Consider the following 20,696-nt stretch of genomic DNA (forward strand, 5'->3'; position numbering starts at 1 on the left):
CATCCTTGTCTTGTTCCAGTTCTTTCTCAGGGGGAATAATTTCAGCTTTTCCCATTTCAATAAAATGTTGGCTGTGTGTTAGTCATAGATGGCTTTTATTATCTTAAGATATATCCTTTCTATGCCAGTTTTGCTGAGGGTTTTCATCTTAAAGAGATGCTGGATTTTGTCAAATGCTTTTTCCGTGTATATTAGAGATAATCACATAATTTTTGTTTTTAATTCTGTTTATGAGGCGTATCACATTTATTGACTTGGATGTGTTAAACCATTTCTACATCCCTGGTATGAAACCCAGTTGATCATGTTGTGTTATCTTTTTATGCTGCTGGATTCAGCTAGCTAGTATTTTGTTGAGGATTTTTGCATCTATGTTCATCCAGGGATATTAGTCTTTAGTTTTCTTTTTTTAAATGGCTTCTGCTGGTTTTGGTATTAGGGTGATACTGGCTACATAGACTGTTTTAAGGAGGATCACTTCTTTCTCTATCTTTTGGAATAGTTTCAGTAAGATTCGTACCAGTTCTTCTCTGAATGTCTGATAGAATTCAACTGCAATCTGGTTGTAGACTTTTTTGGTTGGCATTTTTTTAATTACTGCTTGTTATTGATCTGTTCAGAGTTTTTATTTTTCCTGGTTTAATCTAGGAGGGTTGTATATTTCCAGGAATTTATTCATCTCTTCTAGGTTTTCTAGTTTGTGTATGTGAAGGTGTTCACAGTAAACTTGAATGATCTTTTGTACTTCTATGTCATGGAACAGGGTGGTTCTGTTATGAGTTGCTGTTAAGGCTTGTGTTGTTTGGCCTCCAGCCAGGAGGTGGCACTTTCAAGAGAACATCAGCTGTGGTAGGAGAATGGGGAGGATATAAGCTTGCCCTATCTTAGCTAGGAAAAATATTCAGTTTTCTCTGGCAATGGGTGGGGACATAGAGTTCCCAAGAGTGTCTTTTGTCTTCAGCTCTCAGGACACATAGATAAAAACCATCAAGTGGGAGCAGGGTTAGGAGGGCCTGAGCTCAGACTCTCCTTGTGCTGTGGCCACTGTGGGGGATGGCAGGGTGGTTCTCAGGCCAATGGAGTTATGTTTTAGGGGGATTATGGCTGCCTCTGCTGTGTCATACATGTTACCAGGGAAGTTGGGGAAAGCCAGCTCTTTATCCCCCCATCTTGGATTCTACTCAGGAAAATTTGTGCTCAGTCAAAATTATTACAAACTTCAGCTAGACGCTTCCTTTAGCCTGTGGCCCCTCCCCAGTTCCACTGGCTGCCTTACCCAAGGATCCCTGTGCGATAAAGCCGGGGATGACTTTCATGGGCTGGGTACTGGGAGTGCCTACAGGGTTCTTCCTGCTGTTTCTCTGCTATTTTTCTTGGCTCCCTAAATTCATTTCATCTCTAGGTAAGGTTAAATCCTTCTTCTGTGATCTGGAGTTTCAGGTTCCCCAGTAGGGATGTATATTCGAAGTTAGACTTCCCCCTCTCCCCCGCTGCTTTGGGAGCTCATAGTTTTCCAGCTGTCTCACAGAGTTTGCAGTGGCAAGCTGCTGCTTTCAAAGGGTCTGTGAATTCTTTGGTCTTCCTAGTATGTTCCTGCAGTGGTTCTTGGAGCAAAAGTTCATTATGTGAGTCTCCACAAGCTATTCTATTCATCCAAGTGGGAGCTGCATGTTAGTCCTGTCTCCTATCTGCCATTTTCCCTCATAAAAAAAAAAAATCACCTTACAGTTTTTAATTGGGTCTATAAGCAGCTATCAAATCTAAATGTCCTCTCTCCCCTGCCACCAAATATGTATACTTTACTGCACTTGTATCCATCTTCCCTACTGTGACAATAGAGGAAGCATCACTCCTCCTATAGGCTAATTCTTTCACTTAAATTCTGATTCCATTCCTTCTCACATCTTGATAAATTACTTCTTTTGGTTAACTCTTAACCTATTTGACTTTTTAGAAACATTAAACACAGTTTACCACACCTTGTTTTTTTCTACCACAATATCCTCCTCATCTACCTGCCCTCCACCCTACCCCTCCCCCGCAATATTGACAACAAATTTCAAATATATAATACAGTATTATTAGCTGTAGCCTTCATGCTCTATATTAGGTCTCAGTTATTTGTTTTACATCTCTTAAGTTTTTAACCTTTGATCAGTGTCTTCCCATTTTCCCTGCTTTCTAACCACTAATAACCACCATTCTACTCTGTTTTTGTGAGTCCAATCTTTTTAGATCCCACACGAGTGAGATCATGCAGTGTTTGTCTTTCTGTGTCTGGCTTACTTCACTTAACATAATGTTCTCCAGGTTTATTCATATTGTTGAAAATGGCAGAATTTTCTTCTTTTTGGGGGTGAAAAATATTTCATTTTATATATATGTCACAGTTTCTTTATTCATGTATTGAGACATTTAGGTTGTTTTTGTATCTTGTGGAAATAATGCTACAGTGAACATGGGAGTGTAGATATCTCTTTGGATCTTAATTTCACTTCCTTTGGATATATACACAGAAGTGAGATTGCTGGATTATATGAGAAGTTATATTTTTATTTTGTTGAGGAATCTCCATAGTTTTCCACAATGCCTGTAAAAATTTACATTTCTGTCAAAAGTTTACACTTCTGCCAAATTTAGGTTCTTTATATCCTCACAAAAACTTAGTTTTGACTTCTTTATAATAGCCATCCTAACAGGGGTGAGAATATCTCATTGTGATTTTGATTTGCATTTCTCTGATGATTATTGATGTTGAACACCTTTTCATATACCTGTTCTATGTCTTCTGTAAAAGAAAATGTCTTTTCAGGTTCTTTTCACATGTTTAAATCAAGTTACTTGTTTTTTACTATTGAGTTGTGAGAGTTACTTAGGTACTTTGGATATTAACCCTTTATTGGAGATATGGTTTGCAAATGTTTTCTTCTGTTCCATAGTTGTCTTTTAATTTTGTTGATTTTTTTTTTTTTGCGTTGTAGAAAGGAAATGTAACAACCCAAGATGGTTTTTACTTCAGTAGCTTTCCCATAAATTTTTCAGCATAATATATAACACTTCTTTCTCCCAAATTCATCTTACACCATTCCCTTCACCCCACTTACTAGATCAGCTATACTTCTCTCTTTGCCCAAGAAAGAAACAGTCTTCTGTCTTTGCCCAGGGTGGTATGCATATGTTACTTCTTTTGACTAGAAGAATACTCTGTCTCACTGGTGCTGAAAGTTAAATTTTACCTCGTTAGGGAGGGATTCTGCAACTAGTCTGCATGAGATAAGCTTTTCTCTCATTATCTTCACATGAGCCCCCTAATTGTTTCCTTTGGAGCACTTACCACACTTCAGGGTTTGTTTAGTCTTTTTTCTATCTTCTCTGCTGGAAATCTCCTGAAGGTATGTCTTGCTCAACGTTTTATTTCTAACATCTACTTTAGTGCCGGTACTTGGTAATAGCTCACCAGTTGTTGCTGAATTATTAGGTTGGTGCAGAAAACAAAACATGACAAGAACTGCAATTAGTTTTGCACCAGCCTAATAGTAAAAGTCCTTTAGGTAGTTGTGACTGTAGAACTGAACTTTGAAAAATGAAAACTCAAGATTTCCTGAAGTAAGAGATAGAATGAGGAAGATATTCAAATGGGATCATAGGGGAAGAAAGAATAAACTAGTCACTGGGCGATGGAAAGGTCTACTTAGAATGTAAGAGGAAAAAGAACTGCTAATTTGAATTGTGCATTTTTGGAGCATAGAATTTCCAGGAAATTTCAAGCAAGGCACAGGAAAATGTGGATGGAGCAAAGCTACTGGAAAAAGCATAAAGGTTTTGTTTTGTAGGAGAGCAGCTTCAGTAGAACAGAGAAGGAAACTAATTTGGTTTATAGCATTTGAGTAGATTAAGAAAAATCAGAGGCATTAAATATAGATAATTTAAGACAGAAGCAGGATGGCAAATGAAGTGTCTTAGAAGATCAAAACCATCCAGGACATAGGCATAGGCAACAACTTCATGACTAAAACACCAAAAGCAATGTCAACAAAAGCCAAGATAGACAAATGGGATCTAATTAAAATTCAGAGCTTCTGTACAGCAAAAGAAACCATCATTAGAGCAAACCGGCAACCAACAGAATGGGAAAAAATTTTTGCAGTCTACCCATCTGACAAAGGGCTAATATCCAGAATCTACAAAGATCTAAAACAGATATACAAGAAAAAAAATTCAAAAGTGGGCAAAGGATATGAACAGACACTTTTCAAAAGAAGACATATATGAGGCCAATAAACATATGAAAAAATGCACATCGTCACTGGTCATTAGAGAAATGCAAATCAAAACCACACTGAGATACCATCTTATGCCAGTTAGAATGGCGATCATTAAAAAATCTGGAGACAACAGATGCTAGAGAGGATGTGGAGAAATAGGGACACTTATACAGTTGGTGGGAATATAAATTAGTTCAACCATTGTGGAAGACAGTGTGGCGATTTCTCAAGGATCTAGAAATAGAAATTCCCTTTGACCCAGCAATCCCATTACTGGGTATATACCCAAAGAACTATAAATCCTTCTACGGTAAAGACACATGCACACCTATGTTCATTGCAGCCCTGTTTACAATAGCAAAGACTTGGAACCAACCCAAATGCCTGTCAGTGATAGACTGGACAAAGAAAATGTGGCACATATATACCATGGAACACTACCCAGTCATAAAAAACGATGAGTTTGTGTCCTTTGTAGGGACTTGGATGAATCTGGAAACCATCATTCTCAGCAAACTGATAAAAGAACAGAAAACCAAACACCGCATGTTCTCACTCATAGGCAGGTATTGAATAAGGAGAGCACATGGACTCAGGGAGAGGAGCATCACACACTGGGAGCAGTTGGGGGTGGCTAGGGGACGGACAGTGGAGGGTGGGGAGGGATAACATGGGGAGAAAAGCCAGATATAGTATGCACCTATGCAACAACTCTGCATGACCTGCACTTGTACCCGAAAACCTAAAGTAAAACAAAATTTTTTAAAAAAAGTTCAAACACATCTAGATGTAGAAGAAATAGCCATATTTGAAAGCTAAAGACATTTGGTAATTCTGTTGATTGCAGAATTAGATGAAGCATTATAAAACATCTGCCTTTTTTGTTGAGATACTACTTTTTAATTTTGCTTCTTAGAAGAATCTAAGACTCTTATTTTAAATTGTGGAATTATTTTTTCATATTTTCATTTAGTATATTCTACTAAATTAAAAATGGTGTGGTCGGGCGTGTTGGCTCATGCCTGTAATCCTAGCACTTTGGGAGGCTGTGCAGATCACAAGCTCAGGAGTTCAAGACCAGCATGACCAACATGGTGAAACACTGTCTCTACTAAAAGTACAAAAATTAGCCAGGCGTAGTGGCATGTGCCTTTAATCCCAGCTATTCAGGAGTCTGAGGCAAGAGAATCACTTGAACCTAGGAGGCAGAAGTTGCAGTGAGTCAATATCATGCCACTGCACTCCAGCTTGGGTGACAGAGTAAGACTCTGTCTCAGAAAAAAAAAAAAATGGTGGGGTAGAAGTAAGAGTTGAACATAGGGGATAGAGTGGTTAAATTAACCTGCTACTGTCTACCTTTTTCTTTTAGCTGGACAGCATGAGGTTGTAGCTATAGGCACAGGTGAATACAATTACAGCCAGGGTATTAAGCCAAATGGAAGAGTATTGCATGATACTCATGCTGTCGTTACAGCAAGAAGGTCTCTTCTTAGGTAAGATAACACATATATTAATGTTATTAAATATGAATGCTGTCAACCCAAAGTAACTTCATGTAAATATCTTCATTTACAAATGGAATTTTATTGATCATAGAGCCAAGGATGTCACATTTTCTTATCTGTCATCGGATTGATTCCATGTCATCTTTGGAATGTTTGTAACTGCAATGTCTAGTTATTGGATTTTAGTGGCTTCCATTATTAAAACCTGTGAAGTAAGAGTGCGTGTGTGCGTGTGTGTGTGTGTGTGTGTTTTACTGGGAGTTTCATTTTTATTGCCCAGGCTGGAGTGCAGTGGTGCAATCTTGGCTTACCGCAGCCTCTGCCTTTTGAATTCAAGTGATTCTACTGTCCCAGCCTCCTAAATAGCTGGGATTACAGGCTTGCAGCACCACACCCGAGTAATTTTTTGTATTTTAGTAGAGACGGGGTTTCACCATGTTGGGCAGGCTGGTCTCGAACTCCTGATCTCAGGTGATCCACCTGCCCAGGCCCCCCAAATTGCTGAGATTATAGGCATGCGCCACCATCCCCAGCTGAACTCAGTTTTAAGAATCCTACAATCAGCTGGGCACAGTAGCTCACACCTGTAATCCCGTTGTGCCGTCAGCTACTAGGTCTTATTCATTTTGGTTCTTTGAAGCATTAAACTGACTTTTTATTTACCTTTTTCTTATGGATGTTTTCAAAGACACACAAATGAGAATAGGATAACAAATTCTCATTCAGCTTCAACAGATATTAGCATTCTGCTGTCTTTGTTAAATATCTGCATTCTCACTTTTTGTGTTGGTGTTTACTTCAGTGGAGTATTTTAAAACAAATTTAGACATTCATACCTGTAAAAATGTAAATTTGTATCTTTAATAATGAGGAAAGAATCCAATAATCTTAAAAGTTATTCAGCAAGACTATGAGGGTGATGCAGTTCATTGCCTTCCACCCCTCTCGGTGCTTACGGAATTATTTGACCTTTTTAAAAGCTACCCCTTTTGTGTAACTGATCCCTATGCTTGGCATTTTTACATACTGGTGCTTAATTTTTTACTACCTATTTCTGATAATGGGATTCAAGGGAGTATATCTTAAAAGTTATGGTTTATTAAATAAGCGAAATAGTATTTGTCCTTGATTTGATTAGTTGTAGTCTTTTAGATCTTCCCTTTTTAAAAAAAAAATTAATTAAAAAATTTTAAATTGTGAATATATAATACTTGTGCATATTTATAAGGTACATGTAATATTTGTGTTAGGAGCATTCTAGTTCCACTCATTCAGTTATTTTGAAACATGCAGTAAATTATTGGTAACTATATCTGCTTTATTTCTTAATACAACTTATGATGTTCATTGTATTATTCCTATGCTCTTTTTTTTTTCTTTAAACCCATTAAGGAGAGGGACCACAGTTTTTGTGATTTTTGTAATTGTTTGGGTAGGGAAGGGGAAATAGAAGTAAGACAAAAAGTTGGCACTTCATCTGGAAGGCTGGGAGCAGAACTGTCTGAGGAAGAAGGGAGGAATCAGTAGAGAAATGAGTCTTTTGCAGAATATGATAGTTGGAAGACTCAAACATGAAATGGAAGTGGAGTAGTAGACAAGGAATGGTGTTTTATAGAATGGTGTGTTACAGGGCAGACTGGGCTCCAGTTAGGGACTTTAAAGAAGTTTAAACTTCATTAAATAAAGCTAAGATTAATTTAGAGTTCTTACCTGTGTCAAAATTTTTGACATTCAGGGACATTGCTACTGACACATATGGACATGATGCTCATTAAGATACATCTTTTATAAAGTTTATTACTTGACAAAGTTATAACATTTATTTTAGGTACTTTTACAGACAACTTCTACTCTTCTACAGCAAAAATCCTGCTATGATGGAAAAATCAATATTCTGTACAGAACCAACTTCTAATCTACTCACTCTTAAACAGAATATCAACATTTGTCTTTACATGAACCAGTTGCCTAAAGGATCAGCCCAGATTAAGTCACAGTTGTAAGTATTATAGAAGTTGTTTTTAAAAGCAAGTAGGATGGCCATGCCATAACATTCTGACTTCCTATAGCAAATAGAACATGTAAATTCTAATTACTCATATTTTCCATTCAGCCTTGAGTTACTATATGTGGCATGCAGGAGACCCTAAATTCGTTCCCTTCCCCTCAGTCTTAATCTATCACTTCTACAGATTGAGCTTCCCAAATCCAAAAGTCTGAGATTCAAAATGCTCCAGAATTGGAAACTTTTTGAGCACTGACATATGACACTCAAAGGAAATTCTCATTGGAGCATTTCATATTTCAGATTATTGGATTTGTGTTCAACTGGTATATATAAAGCAAGTATTTCACAGCGTGAAAAAAAAAATCTGAAACACTTCTCGTTCCAAGCATTTTAGATAAGCAATACTCAGCCTGTACTTAAAACTCCCATGTACTTCACCACATTTTTTGCTATGCTATTTTTTAAAAAATCTTCTACTTCTTTCTACTTTTAAGACCTCATAAACCTTAGGAAGTACGCATTTATGCACTGTTCACATATAAATACAAGAGTTAAGAAAAACATTAATCTGTGTCCAAAATATTGCTTTGATTAATGAATATCATCAGGTAGCATAACATTTAAACAGTACAAACAAGAACAAAGAAGACAGTAAAAGTCACCTTAAGTCTGACCATCTAGTGGTAATCATGAGTAATATTTTAATAAAAATCCCTCTGCTAACACTGTTGAAAATAAGGTCAGTGTTCTCTAGAAAAAAAAATAATTTTGCATTTTTTGAAGATGACTCATAAAGAAAAAGTGAGTTTCCCTTTTTTTCATTTCTTCATTTTGTAGTTTTAAAAAATGTTCATACAGAGGAGGGAACTAATTCACAAACTATGATAGGGATAAAAATTAGTGTTTCTTTTATTTGAAGGGACATAAAGTGATAATATGAAAAGTATCTCTATTGGAAGCTCTAAATGTGTTTCATTTCTGTTTTATATTGCTATTATAGAATAAAGGCACTCCATTCCTACTTTGCTTTCTTGTATCTGTTTCTGCTACTGGAATTAAATGTATACTGGGAAGTTAAACATGTTAAAGAACATTTCTTAGGTACAGGTAGATTTTGGTCTGTCACCTTTGTTTTTTTAAAGGAAGAAACTTTCTTTTCTTTCTCTAGACGTCTTAATCCACATTCTATATCTGCATTTGAAGCCAATGAAGAACTGTGCCTCCACGTGGCTGTTGAAGGCAAAATTTATCTGACTGTTTACTGTCCTAAAGATGGTGTTAATAGAATAAGCAGTATGTCCTCAAGTGACAAATTGACAAGATGGGAAGTGCTTGGTGTACAGGGAGCATTGCTGAGTCATTTTATACAGCCAGTTTACATCAGCAGTATACTTGTTGGTGAGTGGGATTTCAAAACCTCCTGGCCTCACTCACCAAGCAAATTCTCTGTTTTTTACTTATCAGTATAAAATTAGTTTTTGAATATGTGAAACTTTATTTAAAGTCAAAACACAGACATGTTTTGTAGAGCTGTTGGTTTCATGATAAATTATCAGGGAGAATGAATGGATCCCAAAGGTGGGAGGCAGAGATTATGGGATAAAGGAGTCATAAGATGTAGTCACCAGCCAACTGGAAAAGGAAATTCCAGAGAGAGTTCTTTCTGTTGCTTTGGGAAACACCAGAGACACAGGGAAATGAGGGAAAGATCAGAGAAAAACCTTGGTTGTGAAGCGTATTTCTGAGGCCTTTCAATTTCCAAAGCACTCAGCATGCTGAAGGTTCATATTTTGAGGAATTGTTTTCTGTACCCCAACATTATTTTAAAGCTTTACTTTTCAAAAAGTTTGCAGAAACAAATTTGATGCTGTGGTTGTTCTGTAGGTACTTATTTTTTCATTTTATGATGGTGGTCTTTTTAAATTTAAAACATAGGATCTAGGCTTTTCTTCCAAAATACTTAGAAATGTTTATCTAGAAGTTATTTCCATCCAGAGGTCCTTTTCATATACTGACTTGATTTGTATAATTGAGTATAGAGAATCCTTCCTAGTGAAGAAGTCCATTTTAAATACAGTTCATTGACTTTTAAGAAGCAGTTGATAACCTTAGGGAATCTGTTATTCAGTCCTTTCTTTTTTTCTTTTTCAGATCACTTTCAGAATGTTAATAAAACACTTGCCTAAAGTCAGTCAGTTTGCTTAGTGATAGAGCCTGGACTCAAACCCAGCTTTCATAACTTTTCGTGCTGCTGCTTATGATCGATTTTTTTATATATGAATTATTGTCAGGTCAGGTCTTCTATAGTCTTTGATTAGACTTAACCTTTGACTTTAACCTTGGAGTTTCATGTTATTTCAGATCATTTTGAATGAATCAAATCAAAATTTTTCAATTATATGATAAAATTTTAGAGATATATCTTCTAGGAACAAGATTGAGCCTCGAGATGTGTTAAAATCATACCTCAGATATAATAAATTATTAATGCACACATAAATGAAGGGAAAAGTAAAATTTATAATAAAATATTTGTAAGCTTTTTTCTATTATATTAGGTTTTATACTTCCCATTAAGGCATCTAGGTAAACAATTTGATGTTTAAAGTATTTCATGAAAAATTTGACTTACAGGGTTTTTTTTCTCCCTTTTTCCAAATTTTTTTTTTTTTGGCACAACCATTATCATTATTTAATTGCAAAGTGTAATAAATAATTAGGTTTTTTTAATCCTTATTATCTACTGTTCATTATAGATATATTAACCATTCCTCACACCATATTTTTTTCCAGCTTTTTTTCTGTGCCCAAGTATATTTTTTATTTGATTAGTTTTCATTTGTCACTCTTGATTTGTCTTGATCATTTGTCACTCTTGATAAACACTTAGGGAAGTGTTTAGAGAAAGGATGTCAAAAGTGATACATGTCCTTTTTACATCATTTTCTAGTGCCCAGATAGTCATAATGTGGCCCTAGTAACCATCTCAACAATTTTAATGATAAGGATGCAAAACTTTGTGAAATATGTCCAGTGGTTTACATAGATTCTGTTGATGCCAGAACATCTGATCTTCTGAGGAAGAAAGAGATCTGGTTTAGAATTACTGTTTTTTAAATAGGAATGACTGCTTCCTAACTTCCATTTTAAGTTTGATGCAGCCCAGTGTTTTTTAATGTAACATTGCATCTTTTTGAGGTCTCTCCTTCAATAATTATCATAACTGAGAATTCAAAGCTTTTGGTATTGGTCCAATTTTAACCAGAAATGGTCGTTCTTTAAATTATTTTACATTGTGAAATTGGAGCATTGTGGTATTGGAAAATTTGTAATTTGTGGCCCTTAGATGTTTGAAAATAACTCATTTTCACCAATTATTTTTCATCCAGATTTGTCGACTGCCCTGCAAGAAATTAGCATATAATGCAATCAACAAATCCGGATGTACCAGATTTCTTTCTGAGTCAGTTACTAAAGTACCAGTTTCTGAATCAGCTGTGGCTCTTTGCTAATACTCAATAGAGGGACTTTTCATTATTTTCTGTATCAGAGTCTTTTTTAAAATGGAAAATCTGTTATTACCTTATTCTGGTTCTGGTTAAGAATATGGAATAGATGCTAAGAGAGTAGAACCAGGAAAGGGAAGGTTGTAAGATAAAAAAAAGAGAAATGGGCTTTAGACGATTCACAATCATTTAATTTATTTTTATTTTTGGAATGATCTTTTAATATTGAACTTGAGTGTTTTGTTTTTGCTTTCTAGGTGATGGGAATTGCAATGATACCAGAGGCTTAGAAATCGCTATAAAGCAACGTGTTGATGATGCACTCACTTCAAAACTTCCTATGTTTTACTTAGTCAACAGACCTCATATTAGTTTAGTACCCTCTGCATATCCACTTCAAATGAACTTGGAATATAAATTTCTGAGTCTGAATTGGGCACAAGGAGATGTTTCTTTGGAGATTGTGGATGGCCTGAGTGGGAAGATCACTGAAAGGTTAAAATTACTAATTTATTTAAACCATGTATTACTTAAGTAGAAGAAGCATTTTATTGCAGTTTTTATTGTAACTTTTTTGAATACCACCTATTGAATACTGAACAATATCATTAGTTGAATGTGACTATGTTGCAGGTGTTGTACTAATTTAAAATTTTTTTCTGACAAGAAGACAGACGTGGAGAAGTTATATAGCTTACTGAAATTCATGCTAAATGGTAGAGTCACCATTCAAACCCAAGGAATCTGGCTCCATAACCTATGTTTCTCCAACTGTCATGTCATATCATTAGTATTAGAATCATATAAACTTCTTTAGAAATTCAGTTTCTTCTGCTGAATCTGACTTTTGGATCTGGAGCTCAGAAATTATATTTTTTATATACTCCTTCAAATATTACTTATGTACCCTTACATGTAAGAACTATGGTACTATGTTATACTGTCTTCTTATAAAAACCCTTAGGTTGGATGATTCGATTTTTTTTTTTTTAACAGTTTCTGAGATTTAATCTAGGTTAAATGTCTCGCCTAAGGTTACCCAAGTAGTTAATGACACAGCTGAGATTCTGACACAGACATTTTATTTTCAAAGCCCGTGTTCTTAACCAGGATGTTCTGTGCCTTCTAGACATTTCTTTATAATATCCCTGCTATTGATTTATTTAGAAAAAGTGACACTGTTCTTTCGGTGTGAACATACATTTGTGATGAGGCAGTGATAATGTTAAAAATTTAAATGCATAAAATTGCTTTCTTTGTGAAGGAGATATTTAAATGAAGACCACATAAAAATGTTTCTTGGCAGTCAAGAAAGCTCATACCTGTAATCCTAGCAGTTTGGTAGGCTGAGGCAGGAGCATGGCTTGAAGCCAAGAGTTCAACACCAATCTGGGAAACATAGAGACCCAGTCTTTTTTATAAAAAGTAAAAAATATTAACCAGGAGCAGGAGTGCATACCTGGAGTCCCAGCTATTTGGGAGGCTGAGGCGGGAGGATCACTTGAACCTAGGAATTTGAGGCTGCAGCGAGCTATGACTGCACCATTGCACTCCAGCCTGGGCAACAGAGCAAGACCCTATCTCAAAAAGGGAAAAAAAAAAAAAAGTAAACGTTTCTTATTATGAACTCAGTTAAGCATAACACTGATATTTTAACTAGGATGAATTATACTGTTATCAAATAATTTGGGCCAGCATCAACAAGTGCTTTACTATTAAAAATAGACCCAACTAAACATATACAGACAAACAGGTCTTCTATGCAACATATTAAAACATTGTTTACTGAAAACATAAAATAATAGCATAACTAAGATGAAGTGTAAAATGAGCTTAACATTTTTTACAGCCAAATACTTGCCACGTAATTACAAATCAAAAGAAAGCAGAAGCTGGGTGCAGTAGCTCACTCCTGTAATCCCAGGACTTTGGGAGAATGAGGTGGGCAGACTGCCTGAGGTCAGGAGTTCGATACCAGCCTGGCCAATATGGCAAAGCCCCATCTCTACTAAAAATTCAAAAAATTAGCTGGGCATGATGGCAGATGCCTGTAACCTCAGCTACTTGGGAGGCAGAGGCAGGGAGAATCACTTGAACCCAAAAGGTGGAGGTTGCGGTGAACTGAGATTGTGCCATTGCACTCCAGCCTGGGCAACAGAGTGAGACTCCATCTCAAAAATAAAAAAAAAAATAAAGCAGAATATGTAGTCTAAATATTAGGCAAGGTATAATTCAGTCCCAAAACACTACAATAAGACAAAAAAATCCTTAGCAGTATAAACAGTATAATTTATACAGAAGGCAGAATAGTTAAGAATGTTTATGCAGAATGTGACATAGCCACATTCACAAAGCACAAATTATAGAATAGGTAAGGCAAAATAGAAACACACTACTTGTACAGACAATGATTCACCTCTTTCAGTTCATGGTAGATCAAGTGGACAAAAGAGTAAACAAGGATATAGCCATTTTAAATAACAGTAAGGTAGGTTTCATTATTTTAAACTCTACATCATAAAAATATAGAATTTACCTAGTCTTCAGGAACCTACAGAACATTGACAAAAAGCTGACCATGTGTTAAACCACAAAGAAAATAACAAATTCCAAAAAGTAGAAGCAATATGGACATATTCTCTGATTATAATGAGATAAAACTAACAAACTCAGAATACTAGAAGCTGCTTTACTTGAGAAATTCTGACTCCTAGCTCAAAGGGGAAATATAAAATGAAATTGTAGACTATTTTGAAAACAGGGATATTGAAAATATTACATATCAGAACTTGCAGGTTATACAATTTAAACAAAGAGCTGAATAGAAAAGTCAGAGGCTTAAATGCATATAACAATAAATGATAGAAATAAAACTAGAAATATAAAGAAAAGAGCTGTAAAAAACTAAAAAAGGCAAAATTACTTATAAAAGCTGATGTAAAAAGTCACCAGTCTCATATAAAATAACAGATAAGGATCCAATTAGAAGATTAAGAGGATCATAAGCTACTTTGTGTAACCATGCAAATGTATTTTAAAGCCTAAATGAAAAGGATAAATTTATAGGAAAACATTACTGGCAAAACTTATAAAGAAAGAGGAAAATATAAATGTTATTTTCATGAGAAAGTTACCAAGAAGGCACCTTAACTGTTCCTCAAAAGTACCATTCTGAGGTAGTTCAGAGGGTTTTCTAAATCTTTAAAAAGCAGATAATGCCAGTGCTATCCCAAATGGTGGAAAGCATCCAGGTACTTTTTTGAAGCAAGTATATGATTGATACTTAAATCTAATTTTTTTAAATTGTTGATCAAAGCCACAATGAGATGCCATCTCACACCAACCGGAGATAACATATTAGAAAGAAGGAGTTACAGTTAATCACTCTTTGAAGATGGTATTTATATCTGGAAAAAAAATATCAAAACCACTGCAACAAAAGTATGGTGGAAAATTAATATGTAGAAATCAATAGATTTTGTACACATTAGTGTATGTTAGCTATTGCTGCATATAAACTACCTCGAAACTTAGTTGTTTAAAACAGCTATTTATTATTACTACTTGGAAGTTCTAGAGTCAGCTAAATGGTTTTCTGGATTTTATTGGCCTCTCCCACACATCTGAGTCAGAAATTGGTCACCTAAAGGTGAGGTGAGCTGATCTTAGTCCAAGGCTAGTCCTCGTCACTTGGGAAAGGCAGCAGTGCCAAGAGGGCATCCTTGTCTTGTGCTGGTTTTCAAAGGGAATGCAGCCAGTTTTTGCCCATTCAGTATGATTTCGGCTGTGGGTTTGTCATAAATAGCTCTTACAATTTTGAGATATGTTCCATCAATACCTGGTTTATTGAGAGTTTTTAGCATAGAGGGCTGTTGAATCTTGTCGAAGGCCTTTTCTTAATCTACTGAAATAGTCATGTGGTTTTTGTCTTTGGTTCTGTTTATGTGATGGATTACATTTATTGATTCGCATATATTGAACCAGCCCTTGCATCCCAGGGATGAAGCTGACTTGATCATGGTGAATAAGATTTTTGATGTGCTGCTGGATTTGGTTTGCCAGTTTTTATTGAGGATTTTTGCATCGATGTTCATCAGGGTTATTGGCCTGAAATTTTCTTTTTTATTTGTGTCTCTGTCAGGTTTTGGTATCAGGATGATGTTTGCCTCATAAAATGAGTTAGGGAAGATTTCCTTTTTCTGTTGTTTGGAGTCTGGTACCAGCTCTTCTTTGTACCTCTGGTAGAATTTGGCTGTGAAACCATCTGGTCCTGGACTTTTTTGGTTTGCAGGCTATTAATTGTTGCCTCAATTTCAGATGTTGTTATTGGTCTGTTCAGGGATTTGACCTCTTTCTGATTAAGTCTTGGGAGGGTATAAGTGTCCAGGAGTTTATCCATTTCTTTTAGATTTTCTGTTTTATTTGTGTAAAGGTGTTTTTAGTATTCTCTGATGGTAGTTTGTATATCTGTGGGATCGGTGGTGATATACCCTTTATCATTTTTTATTGCATCTATTTAATTATTTTCTCTTTTCTTTATTAGTCTGGCTAGTGGTCTATTTTGTTGATCTTTTCAAAAAAAAAAAATCTCCTGGATTCATTGATTATTTTTTTTAAAGGATTTTCATGTCTCTATGTCCTTCAGTGCTGCCCTGATCTTAGTTATTTCTTGTCTTCTGCTATATTTTGAATTTGTCTGCTCTTGCTTCTCTAGTTCTTTTCATTTTGACATTAGTGTGTCAATTTTAAATATTTCCTGCCTTGTGGGCATTTAGTACTGTAAATTTCCCTGTACAACCTGGTTTAAATGTGGGCCAGAGATTCTGATATGTTGTGTCTTCATTCTCACTGGTTTCAAAGATATGTTTATTTTTGCCTTTGTTTCATTATTTATCCATTAGTCATTCAGGAGCAGGTTGTTCAAGTTTCCATGCAGCTGTGTGGGTTTGAGTGAGTTTCTTAACCCTGAGTTCTAATTTGATTGCACTGTGGTCTGAGAGGCTGTTTGTTATGCTTTACATTCTTTTGCATTTGCTGAGGAGTGTTTTACTTCCAACTGTGTTGTCGGTTTTAGAATAAGTGTGATGTGGTGCTGAGAAGAATGTATATTCTGTTGATTTGGGATGGAAAGTTCTAGATGTCTGTTAGGTCTGCTTATTCCAGAGCTGAGTTCAAGCCCTGAATATCCTTGTTAATTTTCTGTCTTGTTGATCTGATATTGACAGTGGGGTGTTAAAGTTTCCCACTATTATTGTGTGGGTGTCTCAGTCTCTTTGTAGGTCTCTAATAACTTGCTTTATCAATCTGGGTGCTCCTGTATATATTTAGGATAGTGAGTTCTTCTAATTGCATTGATGCCTTTACCATTATGTAACGCCATACTTTGTCTCTTTTGATCTTTGTTGGTTTAAAGTCTGTTTTATCAGAGACTGGGATTGCAACCCCAGCTTTATTTTTCTTTTTATTTGCTTGGTAAATATTTCTCCATCCTTTTATCTTGAGCCTTTGTATGTCTTTGCACATTAGATGGGTCTCTTGAATACAGCACAGCGATGGGTCTTAACTCTATCCAATTTGCCAGTCTGTGTCTTTTAACTGGGGCCTTTACCCATGTACATTTAAGGTTAATATTGTTATGTGTGAATTTGATCCTGCCATTATGATGCTAGATGGTTATTTTGCCTGTTAGTTGATGCAGTTTCTTCATAGTGTTGATGGTCTTTACAATTTGGTATGTTTTTGCAGTGGGTGGTACCAGTCGTTCTTTTCCGTGTTTAGTGCTTCCTTCAGGAGCTCTTATAAGGCAGGCATGGTGGTGAGAAAATCTCTCAGCATTTGCTTGTCCATAAAGGATTTTATTTCTCCTTTGCTTATGAAGCTTAGTTTGGCTGGATGTGAAATTCTGCACTGAAAATTCATTTCTTTAAGAATGTTGAATATTGGCCTCCACTCTCTTCTGGCTTGTAGGGCTTCTGCTGAGAGGTCTGCTGTTAGTCTGATAGGCTTTCCTTTGTTGGTAACCCAACCTTTCTCTCTAGCTGCCCTTAGCATTTTTTTCTTCATTTCAGAAAATGAATCTGACGATTATGTGTCTTGGGATTGCTCTTCTTGAGGAGTATCTTTGTGGTGTGCTTTCTGTTTCCTGAATTTGAATGTTGATCTGCCTTGCTACCTTGGGGAAGTTCTCCTGGATAATATCCTGAAAAGTGTTCTTCAACTTGGTTTCATCCTACCCTTCACTTTCAGGTACACTGATCAAACGTAGATTTGGTCTTTTTATGTAATCCCATATTTCTCGGAGGCTTTATTCATTTCTTTTAACTCTTTTTTCCCTAATCTTATCTTCTCACTTTATTTCATTGAGTTGATCTCCAATCTCTCATATCCTTTCTTCCACTTGATCGATTTGGCCATTGAAACTTGTGCATGCTTCACAAAGTTCTTGTGCTGTGTTTTTCAGCTCCATCCAGTCATTTATGTTCTTCTCTAAACTAGTTATTCTAGGTAGCAATTCGTCTAACCTTTTTTTCAAGCTTCTCAGCTTCCTTGCATTGGATTAGAACATGCTCCTTTATTCAGAGGAGTTTCTTGTTACCCACCTTCTGAAGCCTGTTTCTGTCAGTTCATCAAACTCATTCTCTGTCCAGTTTTGTTTCCTTGCTGGTGAGGAATTGTGATCCCGTGGAGGAGAAGAGGTGTTCTTGATTTTGGAATTTGTAGCCTTTTGCTCTGGTTTCTCTTCATCTTCTTGGATTTATCTACCTTAGGTCTCTGAAGTTGGTGTCAGTTTGGATGGGGTCTCTGAGTGGATGTCATTTTTGTTGATGTTGAAACTATTCCTTACTGTTTGTTAGTTTTCCTTCTAACAGTCAGGCCCCTCTGCTGCAGGTCTACTAGAGTTTGCTGGAGGTCCACTCCAGACCATGCTTGCCTGGGTATCACTGACAGAGGCTGCAGAACACCAAAGATTGCTGCCTGTTCCTTCCTCTCATAGCTTTGACCCAGAGGGGTACCTGCCAGATGCCAGCCAGAGCTCTCCTGTATGAGGTGTCTCTGTCACCCCATATTGGGAGGTGTCTCCCAGTCAGGATATGTGGGAGTCAGGGATCCACTTCAGGAAGCAGTCTGTCCATTATCAGAGCTTGAGCGCTGTGCTGGGAGATCTGCTGCTCTCTTCAGAGCTGCCAGGCAAGGATGTTTAAATCTGCGGAAGCTGTGCCCACAACCACCCCTTTTCCCAGGTGCTCTGTCCCAGGAGGGTGGGGGCTTTATAAATCCCTGATGGACTGCTGCCTTTTTTCAGAGATGCCCTCCCCAGCGAGGAGGGAATCTAGTGAGGCAGTCTGCCTGCAGTTGCCTTGCTGCGCTGTGGTGGGCTCTGCCCAGTTCAAACCTCCCCACGGCTTTGTTTACACTCTGAGATTAAAACAGCCTACTGGAACCTCAGCAATGGTGGATGCTCCTCCCCCCCCACCAAGCTTGCAGGCATTCCACTGCTGTGCTGGCTGCCAGAATTTCAAGCCAGTGGATCTTTGATTGATTGCTCATCTTTGTGGGGGTGGGACCTGCTGAGCCAGACCACTTGGCTTCCTGGGTTCAGCCCCCTGTCCAGGGGAGTGAACGTTTCTGTCTTGCAGTCGTTCCAGGCACCATTGGGGTATGTAAAAACAAAACTGCTACGTCCAGCTTGTTGTCTACCCAAACGGCTGCCAAGTTTTGTGCTGGAAACCCAGGGCCTTGTTGGTGGTGTAGGTGCTGAAGGGAATCTCCTGGTCTGCAGGTTGTGAAGACCATAGGAAAAGCACAGTATCTGGGCCAGAGTGCAGGGTACAGACCCTAATGGCTTCCCTTGGCTAGGAGAGGGAGTTCCCTGACCCCTTGTGCTTCCCAGGTGAGATGATGCCTCACCCTGCTTTGGCTCGCCCTCCTTGGGCTGTACCTACTGTCCCGCCAGCCCCAATGAGATACCTCATTGGAAGTGAGGTACTCAGTTGGTACCTCAGTTGGAAATGCAGAAATCACCTGCCTTCTGCATCATCTCACTGGGAGCTACAAACCACAGTTGTTCCTATTCAGCCATCTTGTCAGTAGCTATGTTATGCTTTTACTGAGCCAGAACTTCTTGGAGTGAAATGCAAAATAGATTGTACGATTTCATTAATTTTGATATATGTGTATACTCCTGTAACCATCACCCTAGTCAAAATGCAGAAAGTATTTTCATGCCCACTTCCAGTCAGTCCTTCATAGAGCCACTGTTTAATTTGTATCACCATAGATTAATTTTGCTTCAAACAATAGAAATGTTCCAAGGTCAATCTTCTGCATTAATTTTTGATACAATACTAAATAATTTAAATGTAATTTAAGAAATTCGCTTCAGAAAGTAATTAAATATTAAGAATGCCTCTTATGTAAAAAGATTCACAATGTATATTGCAAATAATTAAAATCAAACATTTTGTAGATCCATGTTGATTTTAATTCCTTCATTTGCCAACATAAATTATTGAAAAGTGATTTTCGAATATTTGATTTCTCTGTGCTTTAGTTCCCCATTTAAAAGTGGTATGTCAATGGCAAGTCGGCTTTGCAAGGCTGCAATGTTAAGTCGATTTAACCTCCTTGCCAAAGAAGCTAAAAAAGAATTACTTGAAGCTGGTACATATCATGCAGCTAAGGTAAGTCCTTAAAGGAATAAAGTTATAGGGATAAAATTTAAGACATAAATGTGGTCATTTTATGATTCTACTTAGCAAAATTTCTTGAATAGTTCCTGAATATAAGATATTATCATGGAATGGTAAAATTGGTTTTTAAATGAACATGCCAGAAATTACATATGTAAATAACTATTGCCATATAAAGTAGACATTTTAGTATGGTATATACTTATTTTGACAGTGTAAGTTACATAACACTCAAACCTGCTATGTAATACCCAGAGAAACAAAATGTTAATAAAATTTATTATGTATATGGTATTAATTATACTACCTGTAGAATCTTAAGTATTCTAAAAGAATATATTATTGAAAACATATGAATTTTTCTGTCTTAAAGTTGTGAGAAAAACTTTAATTTCACCATCTGATTTGAACGTGCTAGATTTCGTAGATGATGTACAGGGGTTTTTTTTCCTCTTTAAAAATATTTTTATATAAATATAATGTAAATTTAAGTCAAAAATTTGAAAAAGTTTTAAAAGTACAGAAAACAATACTAATACTTGTAATCCCACTTACTATTCAAAGATAGTACTCAGTCTTTTAATGTGAGCATGTTATTTCAGTTCCTTCTCATATATATAGGTTTATGTGTCTGTTTAAAAATAAGACCATATTGGCTGCGTTTTAATCTACTTTTTCATTCTACATAATGAAACATGAAAATACTTTTTTTTTTTTTTTTT

General features: G+C 36.5%; 1 protein-coding gene across 3 annotated transcripts in view; it reads left to right on the forward strand.

The window, feature by feature from the left end:
• The window catches only part of ADAD1 (adenosine deaminase domain containing 1), a 72,294-nt gene that overhangs the window by 41,710 nt on the left and 9,888 nt on the right, over window positions 1-20,696 (forward strand). For 2 of the 3 annotated variants that reach the window (XM_037735484.1, XM_017520311.2), the window contains 5 exons: window positions 5,635-5,758; window positions 7,599-7,769; window positions 8,947-9,176; window positions 11,542-11,779; window positions 19,836-19,965. In XM_037735484.1, coding sequence (XP_037591412.1) covers window positions 5,635-5,758; window positions 7,599-7,769; window positions 8,947-9,176; window positions 11,542-11,779; window positions 19,836-19,965 — 893 coding nt within the window. The remainder of the gene's footprint in view (window positions 1-5,634; window positions 5,759-7,598; window positions 7,770-8,946; window positions 9,177-11,541; window positions 11,780-19,835; window positions 19,966-20,696) is intronic. The other variant, XM_017520312.2, reaches the window with a different exon arrangement.

This window comes from Cebus imitator, unplaced genomic scaffold, assembly GCF_001604975.1.
Source record: "Cebus imitator isolate Cc_AM_T3 unplaced genomic scaffold, Cebus_imitator-1.0 Scaffold824, whole genome shotgun sequence".
In the NCBI taxonomy this organism is placed as follows: domain Eukaryota; kingdom Metazoa; phylum Chordata; class Mammalia; order Primates; family Cebidae; genus Cebus; species Cebus imitator.